Source organism: Phyllopteryx taeniolatus, chromosome 17 (assembly GCF_024500385.1).
Source record: "Phyllopteryx taeniolatus isolate TA_2022b chromosome 17, UOR_Ptae_1.2, whole genome shotgun sequence".
Classification (NCBI taxonomy): Eukaryota; Metazoa; Chordata; class Actinopteri; order Syngnathiformes; family Syngnathidae; genus Phyllopteryx; species Phyllopteryx taeniolatus.
This window is the reverse complement of record NC_084518.1, coordinates 733,651-744,610: the sequence shown is the minus strand read 5'-3', so window position 1 is coordinate 744,610 and position 10,960 is coordinate 733,651. Positions and strand designations below refer to the sequence as shown.

The following is a 10,960-nucleotide window of genomic DNA, read 5'->3' as shown; positions in this document are numbered from 1 at the left end:
CACACACACACACGTTGTCATCATAGGGGGGGGTTGTGTTTAGGATGAATTGAATCCGGTTTTGAAAATTGTCTGTAAATGAGCAAAATGAAGCGCACACACATAAAACACACACACACACACGTAGATGCACGTGTGTGCACAAGTGTATGCATACTTGTGTGATGATGTGAGCGAGAGGAACTGGTTGTGTAAAAAAAACAAAAAAACAACAACAACAAAAAAAGTAAGTGACTGAGCAGGTTGGACGATATCTACTCGTCGCACGAATGCGCCCGTCCTGCAAACGCCACACGGGGAAAGACGCGTGCCACGCAAACAACAGAAGGCCGCGAGACACCGGACCCAAGCAGGAAAGAAGACACGCGATCAGCGGATCTCGGGAGTCACACGGTAAGGAAAAGGCCATCTCGCGACCCAACGGGAGTTAGCTTCCGGGACCGGGCGCGAGAAGCCAATTTCCATATTCATTTCATTATTTGACGTGTATTTTGACCTTTTAAAAGCCTCGCTATCATATTATTCATATCATAGGATATCACACGATTGCACACTACTTGGCGGTAGCCATTCAAATTAAATACAACAATAAAGATGGGGACTGTACTGTAAATAACGGCCACATATAACCTAAAAACCCCCCCGAAGTTGTCGAACCGCCGAGTCGTGAGGGTTCACTGTAATTGCATTAGCGTGGTTACCACGCAAACGCCGCAATGTTTCTATTGGATTGACGACAGCCAATCCGGCGTCAGCGTCCGATACTCTCTGATCGCGATCGCCGATCGATTAATCGCGACGGGTCCTCGCCCGCAGATGGCCCCGCCCCCGCCCGTCCCCAAGCCCAGAGCTCGTTACGCCAGGGACAGCCGAAGCTCCGCCTCCTCGGCAGACGGCAGGTAAGTGTGCACGCACGCGCACAAACACGCTCACACACATAGCCACAAAGAAACACACTCACGTACACACACACAAGCGCACTTAAACACGCTTGCACACAAACACGTGAACATATACGCTTAATTACACACGTTCACGTCCGTCTGTCTCTTCAGGGAGTGACCCTGACACACACACACACACACGACCAGGACAGACAGACATGAACATTGTGCGTGTGTGTGTGTGCCAGTGGGAATATTGTGCGTGTTGTACGGCAATGTGTGTGTTCTTGCCTTTCAGACATCAGCGTGCCTCCAATGGAACTCGATTGAGCACAGGTACACACAAACGCACACGCACACGCACGCGCACAGTATGTACATGCGACAGAATCTTCTTTGATTGGAAGGAGATAATGAGCTAAGGTCAGGCCGACATCTTTGTCACAAACTGGTTTCCAAACTAGTTTGGAAACCAGTTTGTGACATGACTTGAAAACACACGCGTACACACACGGATAAATATCTCCAACCCCGATTTCAATGAAGTTGGGGCAATGTCGGGTGATGCAACACGGCGCTGAACAATGAAATATAGATTTGCCAATCAATCATTGTATTCTGTTTTTCCCAATTTAATTGGAATTGGGCTTGTCGTGCCATCCAGCCAATCGTTACATGACGATGTCACTGTCTCCTCCCCCTCAGATGAAGACCCGCCCGTTGATGCTCCATATATGGTCGCTTCCGACTCCGCCTCCAGCCCGCCCTCCATTCACAGCATGGCTAGCACCATCGCGAACCACATAGCTAGCTTAGCAGGGGCCGCTAGCGGCGTCGCTAGCTCCGCTGCCGCTCCCATGCCGAGCTCCTGTGGCACGCCACCTGCTCGCTTGGGCGCCGTCGCCAGCTCATTATCGAACATGCCCAGTTTAGCGGCTATGCTCAGCACGGTGGCTAATTTGCCATCGCAATCTGGCAAAGGCATCCCTTCTTTGACACCGGCTGGTAAATCAATCAGGACGGACTTTCTGATCAGAGATGATTGTGTGACCGTCATTCATTGTTTTTCTCCTCCTTCTGGTCCAGATGTTGTTGTTGTGGACTCACCAGCGCCAACAGAGGGCAATGTTGGACTCGCAGGACCAGGTACCATTGGACCGAAGTCAACGGCACGATATAGATAGTTTTCTTGTGACATCGCACACCTCTGGACACGCCCGCGGTCGCCATGTTGGAGGTGGAGGCGTTGTTTTGTTCCGGCCGGTTTCCCATTCGTATTTATAAAAACCAACGTGACCATCTAGAGGAAGTACAGCCAAAGCTTTTCGGCTGGCAGGTAACCCTGCGGAAGGATCGGAACTGAAGCGAAGGCACCGGCCGAGTGCGGCCGACGGTCAGGATTGAGGGCGGCCCCGTGGACCCGGGTACCCGTGCGCTCAGGTTCTGAGGACCGGGCTGGGCGGGTGGAGCGGGAAGAAGGGAATCCCTTCTGCTCCAGCAGTCTGATCTCCGGCGGTGGCACGGCCTTCAGCGCCGCCTCTGCCACTTGACCGCGCGAACCCTGCTTACCGGCTTCAATGTCTCCGCACTCATCTTTGCACATCTGATGAGATTAAGGGCTGCAGTAATACAGGTGGGAGGGACAAAGTCTCATCTCACAGTTTACCGGCACACATTAGGAATCAGGGCGAGAAGATTGCGGATTTGTCACGGCAGAGACACAGATTGAGTTTCACAAACCAGCAGAGCTGCCCTCCCGCCGGCCAGATACGTATTTGTCTTTCTAAAAGCAAACTTGACTATCGATAGGAAGTACATGTCGTAACGTCGTGGTTACGGGCCTCCCCCCTGCGTCCGCCGCCAGCGGACCTGCGGTCTCCGGTCGAAACACGGGCGGCGGTGAGCCCCCGACGGCGCCAGCAAGGCTCGGCCGCCTCGGACCCCGCAGAGCAGCTTCGATGTCCTCACGCTTCTCGTCGGAGACCTAACCTAGCTAATAGTTATACAGAGAAACCACCGCGACTCGCTTCCGAGTCTTTCGGTTTCAAGCCTGTCGTGCGCTCGCCATTTCATAATGCTGTTCAAATGTGTCGTGAGCATTTTGTAAACATGTCCTGCATAGGGCTGGCCATATTGCCCACTGATGACTCAACTGTATCATTTAGGGAGTATTCAATTCGTCGTTTTATCCCGAGAGTCCACGATATAGTCCAACGCATATAAAAATCACCTTGTAGTGATTCGGGCGGGTATGATTGGAATTACAGCCGCTGCATTCAGAATCATGCACATCCACTCCATTCCTCACTCCCGAATCACTACGAGGGGATTTGAAATTGGCATTTGACGGAACTTACAAAAATCCCTATCTTGTACTTCCTGCTTCCTCTTTCTGCCCCGCCCCCAAACACCACAGAAGAAGAGGAAGACGCTCTCTACATCACCGTGTTGGAAAGTTGGGACGACGACGCGGATTCCGACTCGTCCAATGAGGAGGAACTTTATCAAAACTGGCCATCCTCGTCCGCGGCTCATGGACCAATGAGAGGAGACCACGTCCAAAACCTGCTCAACAGCGCCAAGTAAACCTCGGACTACACCTGCTACTACATCTAATCCGACATACAGTGCTCCACCCGGTATGACACTTGTTACTAAAACTAGTGCTCCACCTGCTACGACATCAGTGCCACACGTGGTGCTTCCTCCAGTACGACATCTAGTACGAGAGGTGCAGTACCCGGTGCTGCCATTAGCGCCACATCCGGTAGTCCACCTGGCACTACACCTGGTGCTATTCCTGGCACTACATCTAGTATGACACCCAGTACTACACCTAGCACGATACTTGGCGCTACACGTGGTACTGCACTTTGGTCGACAATTATGACGACGCTGCAGCCGGTACCTGATGCCACACTTGTTACTGCATGTCATTGCACACGCGGCGGTACACTGATACTGCTCGGTTTGCCGCAGTCGTTCCGCGAGTGTGACGCCCCCTCGGCCGGCCCCGCCTCCTCCTTTACACGTCGGCCAAACAGCAAAACAAAAGACTCCCAGGTACGCAACAGACACACGACTGATTGTGTCCATCAGAGGACTCGCACGCATATTGATGAGTGTTGCTGCTGTTGTTTTTTGTTGTTGTCATCGTTGTTCATGTTTGTTTCTTTGTCATTGCTGTTGTTCTCAATGTTCTTGTCGTTACTTTCGTCGCGGTTGTTGTTTTTGTCATTGTTGTTCTTGATGTTCTTGTGTTTGTTGCTGCTTGATGTCTTTGTCATCGTCGTTGCTGTCATTATTGTTGCCGTCGCGGTTGTTGTTCATCGTTGTTTTTGTCGTTGCCCCGATGGTGGTCGTCGTCCTCGCCGATGCGATGGCGTCGCAGCGTGGCAACCATCCGAGTGTCGAGGAAGAAAGGACACGGCCCGCCCGCTGGTCCGCAAAGCGCGGTTGCCCGAGCGAGCTGGTTGGACGTTTGGAAGGGCTTCAGGTAGAAGAAGAACAAGCTTCACATCTACACACGGATTGATTGATTGATTGATTGATTGATTGATTGATACTAGATGTCTTTTTTTTCTTCCTTCCTTCTTTTAGACACAATGTCTTTTGGGCAACGCTGGACGGACAGTTGATGTCTCTGTGGAAAAAACGAACAGTAAGTGTGTGTGTGTGTGTGTGTGTGTGTGTGTGTGTGTGTGTGTTGTGTGAGTGACAGTTGTCGTGCTCGATCAGGACCAGTTCAGCGAGGTTCTCTTCCACGTGTCCAGCATCACAAACGTGAAGAAACTCGACACAGGAAGATTCTCCGTCTACTTCAAGAAGAAACATTACGACTTCATGGCTCACAGCGACGGTCAGATACGACGCTGCGCTACACACTCCTCTGCTTTGAAAATGCTGCACTACTCTATTTGGGGGTTGAACGAATGAGTCGACTAGTCACTGAGTCCCATTTGAAGGCGACTCATCGCTAATAACGTTTTTTGTTGGGCTCAAAATATCAATGACGTCATCGGTTAACCGACTTTGACTCTCCCCTTTCATCAAATGAGTGTTGAGTACAAAAATCGTTGAACCCCTCCTCTACTACTCTATAGCTCTACGTTCTACTTATCTGCTGCTCTCTAACCCATGCTGTCTACTCCACTGCGCTATACGATACTGGTCTGCGCTCTACTCCTCAATGCTCTACTGTTCTATGTTTGACCGCTCTATACTCTACTATCTATGGCTTGTTCTCTATGATCGAGTGCTCTATGAACTAGTTCCATTTGCGCTGCACTCGAGTTGTCCATGCGCAACTGCTCTGCACTTTAGCGCTCTACACGATACTGCTCTATACTCCCATCAGTCCAGTACTCTCCATCTACTGCTCGACGCTCTCGTTGCGGATACTCGACTCCTCCACATTTCAGTGCTCTACCTACTGTGGTACGCTCTACTGCTCTATACTCTAGCACTCTACACTGTGGTTCTCAATACGCTACACTCTACTGCTCGAGTTTTCGACGCTCTACTATACAACACTCTAGTTGTCTATGCTCTTTTGCTCTACACTCTCTGTTCTCATTGCAGACGTTCAGGACGGTTGGGTCCAGTCTCTGCTGGCGTCTCGGGGGCAGCCCAGTCCCGCCGCCCCGGACCTTCACGGACCCATCACGGTCAAGGACCCCAAGAGCCGCTTCTATGCCGCCGTGTGGGGCCACGACTTCTGGATTTACCAGAACAAAGACGGCTTCCAGCTGGGCGTGGCCTGTTACAGCATTCCCCTCAACCTGGTCACAGTCCGGACCACCGGGAGACACTCCTTCACCCTTACCACGCCGTTCAGGACCGTCAAGTACGCACGCGGCGTCTTTTCTTTCGTCCTTTCCGTAGTGTACGGTATGTGGTGAATGTGAGAGCATTTCTTTCGTGTATGTAAGCGCAAAAAATCTGTAGTGTGTGAAAGTGTTTGTGTGGTGTGTGAAAGTGTTTGTGTGGTGTGTGACAGCATTTCATTCCACAGCGGTTCCAAAATGGGTTTGAGAACATTTCAGTAGCGCACGTGAGAGCGTTTCAGTTGTGTGCGTGTGAGCGCATTTTAGTCTTGCGCGTATGAGATGTCAATGAAGCGCGTCCGTCTTTGCGTGGACCGTCCTGTCTGACTCCCCCTCTTTGCCCCGCCCGCCGCCGACAGCCTGTCTGTTGATTCGTCGAAGGATCTGTCCGTCTGGCTGGAGGGTCTGTCGTCATCTATCAGCAGCGCTCTGTCCTGCAGCCAGGTGGCGACGCGCCTGTGGAAGAACCCGTCCAACCGGCACTGCGCCGACTGCGGCGCCGCCGACCCCGAGTGGGCGGCGGTCAACCTGCTGCTCGTCATCTGTCACAGCTGCGCAGGTGACCCCGGCGCCCCGCGCAGCCCCCGTCGCTGTCACCAACGCTAATGAGCTAACGCTAACGGCTTTTCCTCAGGGCAACACCGAGCTCTGAGCAGCACCCTGTCCAAGGTCCGCAGTCTGAAGATGGACAACAAGGTGTGGACTGAACCACTCATACAGGTGAGGAGGAAGCGGGGAAAGAACACGCCGTTCCGGAAAGGTGCTCGTCCGTCTCTCTCATTTCGGACCCCCTCCTTTCTCGCAGCTGTTTGTTGCCCATGGTAACCGTCTGGCCAATCAGGTATGGGGCCCCCTGGTGCCCTCTTCAGAGCAGATCGGTCCAGAGGCCTCCGATGAGAGCAGGTCAAAGTTCATCCAGGATAAATACAGCAAGGGGTGCTACCGACGAGTACACGCCCTCGCGTCGTCTGGAGAGCTGATGCAGCAGGTGTGACGCCGTGCCGGCGTGCCGCCGTGCCACCGTGCACTGACTACAGTCTTTTGTTTCAGAGGCTGCGAGAGGTTGTTTGTGGCGGCGACGTAGAAGAAACTTTCTCGCTCATCTGTTCGGGGGCAAAGGTCACACACTCACACGCACATGTGACATCCTGTGACATCGTGTGACATCACTTCCTTTCTGCAGGTGTGTCAAACAGAACCTCAGAGCCCCTCCGCTATCCAGCTGGCTGAGAGATCAGGGCAAGCTCTGCAGGCCGAGCTACTCAGACTCAATGAGTACACAGGTCAAACACGCACACAAACACATGCACACACACACACGCACACACACACAATATTCATATTCTATCATTTTATTTCTTTAACAGAGATTCTCCCTTACCTGCCAAAATCAGGATATAGGAGATCTGAGTCCACCCCCTCAGGTATTTATTTTTTTTATTTACCGTCATTTCTCGTGTATAATGCGCACCCCCAAAGTTGACCTCAAAATGCTGGAAAACCCTTCTACCTATGTATAATGCATTTTTCCAATGCATGATTTTGCTTCTACCCATATGATCAAACCATGAAGTATTATCTGTATTTTGTTAATTTTTTCTGAAGCACATTATTTGAAAACGTAATACTTTCTTTTTATTTACTTGCTCTTATGTTGAAATCCACAACCCTATTTTATTCAGTAAATGAGAAAAAAAAAAAAAAACACAGTTATGCTCATGTTTGATTACCCAGGCAGAATTTGTAAGATGGGTACAATTATTGAAAGAAAACATGAAGGGCCAGGCGAAACAAATTTAATTTCATATTAATGGGATTCAAATGTAACTGTCAAGCATTTCAGAAAAGCATTATCATTACATAAAATGTAACCATAAAAAAAATTATGATGGTTGTTGTTTAGTCTTCAGTCATATTAAAATATAGATATATATATATATATATTTCACAAATTCTGCCAGGGTATGTAAATTTAGGAGTACAAGTGTACATATGCAGTCATACTGGCATGAAAGTGTACACCTTTCTCATAACCTCTAGGTGGCGGTGGCATATTGGAATGAAAGTGTACAGCTAACGTCTAGATGGTGGTATATATTTATAAAATGTGAACGTTTTTGTCACTTTCCCCTATACCTATGTATAATGCGCATTATTGACTTTGGACAATTTTGGGGGGGGAAATGCGCATTATACATGAGTAAATTACAGTAATTACCACATGGTGTGTGTGTGTGTGTGCGCGTGCATGCGTGCGCATGTGTAGGAGAGGAAGACGAGGAGCTTCACGGAAAACTGGAAGAAGATCGCTTCCTCTTCTCTTTGGAAAACGACTCAGCGGCTTGCGACGTCCTCGACTTGCGTGAGGTTTTGTCACTTTTCCGAAATGACGGGTAAATATTCCACACGCAGCGACAACAGCACGAGCAATCGATACCGCTGCAGTCCGAGCAACTGGAAAACGAACGAGTGTTTCTTCGTTCAGGACGACTTTTCAGTTTGAGTTGATCACTTTGGACAATCAACTCATTTGTGTGGCCGAGACCGAGGACGAACTCCTCATCCACCTGGTCCATATCCTCAAGGTAAAACTGCCAAGAACTCCTGAAAAAAACAGACCATGCCTCATATCATAAGGCAGACCACCTGTCAAGATGAAGACAACCCGATGAATTCAACTCCAGCTGACTGACTGGCCTCGGACCACCAGACAAGACAGCTGACAAGCATGCCTCATACCAACTGACAAAGATCCCCTGACAAGACTGACCTCATACTACGTGACAAAACTCATAAACCTGACAAGATTCCGACCAACTGACGAGAAAATTGTCTGAGCTCTGACCCCCTGACCAGACCCGGACCATCTGACGAGAGTCAGACCAACGGACAAGACAAAAAAACACTTGAAAGGACAATTGACTGGTCTCAGACTACCGGACAAGAATCAAACCACCAGAGAAGACTCAGACCCCTGACAGGCCTGATACCGGCGCACAGGACAAACACGACCTGACAGGTGAAACATCACCTGACAAGACTCAGACCACTTATTTAGCCGTTTTTCAGGTGATTCTTCCGAGCGGTGTGTCCTACGCGGAGGTGTGCGGCGCAGTGGGGGTCAGTAAAGTGTGCGTGTTGGAAGACAGCGGAACCTCGGACAACTCCGAAGCCTGGTTGTTGCTGTGGGACGGCGGCGTGAGCGTCCACCGCGCTCACAGAGGCTCCAAGCAGACGCTAAAAATGGAACTGCGTGCGCTCAGTCACCACGGTAACCATCCTTCCGTACTGTGTGTATAGCGTCTCAAAGGTGTTGATCCACATCCAAAGGAACATTAATGGATATTTCTTCAGAGATGGATCCGTTTGAAGACATCATTACCCTGGTATTAGGACACAGGTGCGTGTGCGCTCCAACACACGGGTTGCGTTCTGTTGTGTTGCCATGTGGGCTGCCCACAAGATCCAGAAAAGTGACAGGCCTCAGACCACCTGACAAGGCTCTTCTCACACAAGCTGGCTTCATAGACTCAGACCACCTGGCAAGACAAAGAGCATCAGACAAAATTAAGACTACGTGACAAGAACCACCAGACAAGAAAACTGACTAGCCTGATACCACCCGACAAGGCAAAGATCACGTGACCTGAAAGGAAAAACTAAGACGACCTGACAAGACTCATACCACCTGACCAACACGCACGGTTTTGCGTTGTGTTTGGTCAGGTGACACATGTCGCGTGTGTGCAGGCGTGTTTCACTGCACTTTGACGAGCACGGCAGCTGCGGCAGATGGTACCGCCTCCTGCACGACGTTCTGGCCAAACACAACGCTGCGGAATCTCCCGTCATGTCCACTCAGACTCTGTACCCGCTGAGCGACCTCAACGAGATGGACCGGGTGCCGCTTGGCGTCCAACGATGCATCCGACACATCAAAAACCACGGTGGCCATTTGCTCTTCTTCGACCGCTTCGACTTTAACGTCGTCCTTCTTCTTCCACTCTGTAGACATCGTTCTTGCGTTGTGCGTGGTTCAGGTCTAAAGGTGGAAGGCGTGTACCGGCGCTGCGGCCTAGCCTCCAAAGTGTCCCAGCTGGTGGAGGCCCTGGTGAAATCCCCGGGTGCCGCCCACCTGGAGTCGGACGAACAGGGTGTGCTGGACGCCGCCGCCGCCCTCAAGCAGTACATACGGCAACAGGAAGCGCAACTCTTCCCCGAGAGCGACCGCAAGGACTGGATGCGTGCTGCGGGTGGGTGGGTCGTACTGCCGTAGTGCCTATATACTGTCGTGCGCTATATACAGCGGTAGCTCGACTTAGGAACACAGTCCTAGTCCTAGTCCTTTGTGTGTCCAGTCATTTCAGATGAGCGTGCCAGGTTCTCCGCCTACCGCGAGTTGCTATGGCAACTGCCCACCGATAAGCGAATGACGCTGAACGCTTTGTTTGGACACTTTTACATGTAAGTAATCGTTCGGGATTACCTCTCGCGCGCACACTGAAACTGAAACACCAACACACCACTGAAACGCTCTCACACGCGCTTCTGGAACATTGTCGCACACGCTCCTAAATCACTCTCCTACACACTACTGAAACGCTCTCATACACACTACTCAAAAAGGACACGACTGGAACACTCTCACATGAATTCTGAAGAAATGCTCTCCCATTATATTGAAATTCTCCCCTAGAATGCACTGCAATATGCATTTCAGTCGTGTGTGTGTGGGAGAGATAGTCCTGAATTCTGTCCCTGGTGACCACTCACACTGACTTAATTTCCCGCCAGGGTCCAGACGTTCTCTCAGGTCAACAAGATGACGGCCCACAACCTGGCCCTGGTCCTGGTGCCGTCGCTCTTCCACAGTCTGAACGCCGACCTGCTCAAGCTGACCCGCGAGTTGGTCCTGTACCACGCGCCGCTCTTCCTGGTAGGTCACGTGACCGCCGTGTCGATCGGTCGGCGACTGTGAAGGCTCACCTGGAACGCTTTGCAGACGCACGGGCAGCAGCACCGGGAGGAGGAAGAGGAGATCACTGTCCTCTGAACAACAACAACAACAAAAACAAGATGTATGTTGATTATCAGTTCTCCTCATGTTGTTGAACTTTGAAGTCATTAAAGGTGAACATTAAAGAGCTTGGGCTTGCGTGGCTTTTCTCCGGGCACATGCTGGGCTACTCACACATTCCAAAAACTCTGAAAACTCTAAAAATCATCCAGACTGGCGACCAGTCCCTGGCG

General features: G+C 50.8%; 1 protein-coding gene across 5 annotated transcripts; it reads left to right on the top strand.

Moving 5' to 3' along the window:
* Positions 1-204: 204 nt before the first annotated feature.
* On the top strand, positions 205-10,788 carry LOC133467036 (arf-GAP with Rho-GAP domain, ANK repeat and PH domain-containing protein 1). 5 transcript variants are annotated; one of them, XM_061751446.1, is made up of 26 exons: positions 218-393; positions 817-899; positions 1,183-1,220; positions 1,590-1,889; positions 1,971-2,030; positions 3,301-3,466; positions 3,864-3,947; positions 4,276-4,380; positions 4,485-4,545; positions 4,623-4,743; positions 5,466-5,730; positions 6,070-6,269; positions 6,345-6,430; positions 6,516-6,698; positions 6,761-6,829; positions 6,894-6,993; positions 7,078-7,134; positions 7,977-8,103; positions 8,196-8,295; positions 8,780-8,981; positions 9,065-9,110; positions 9,461-9,657; positions 9,751-9,963; positions 10,069-10,174; positions 10,505-10,646; positions 10,713-10,788. In XM_061751446.1, the coding sequence occupies exons 2-26, from the start codon at positions 817-819 to the stop codon at positions 10,761-10,763; spliced, it is 3,162 nt and encodes a 1,053-aa protein (XP_061607430.1). In that variant the 5' UTR covers positions 218-393; the 3' UTR covers positions 10,764-10,788. The 5 variants fall into 5 exon arrangements, 4 of the variants coding, with proteins under 4 accessions (XP_061607431.1, XP_061607428.1, XP_061607427.1 ...); XM_061751444.1 differs by having other exon boundaries at positions 215-393; positions 3,304-3,466; positions 9,461-9,963; XM_061751443.1 differs by having other exon boundaries at positions 216-393; positions 9,461-9,963.
* The last annotated feature ends 172 nt before the right edge of the window (positions 10,789-10,960 follow it).

Bases quoted from the DNA above. Each gene is read 5' to 3' on its own strand.
- LOC133467036 (XM_061751443.1), top strand. From the start codon at position 817: ATGGCCCCGCCCCCGCCCGTCCCCAAGCCCAGAGCTCGTTACGCCAGG. The intron at 900-1,182 runs GTAAGTGTGCAC...CTTGCCTTTCAG, and splicing joins GCCTCCTCGGCAGACGGCAG to ACATCAGCGTGCCTCCAATG. The intron at 1,890-1,970 runs GTAAATCAATCA...CTTCTGGTCCAG, and splicing joins CCCTTCTTTGACACCGGCTG to ATGTTGTTGTTGTGGACTCA.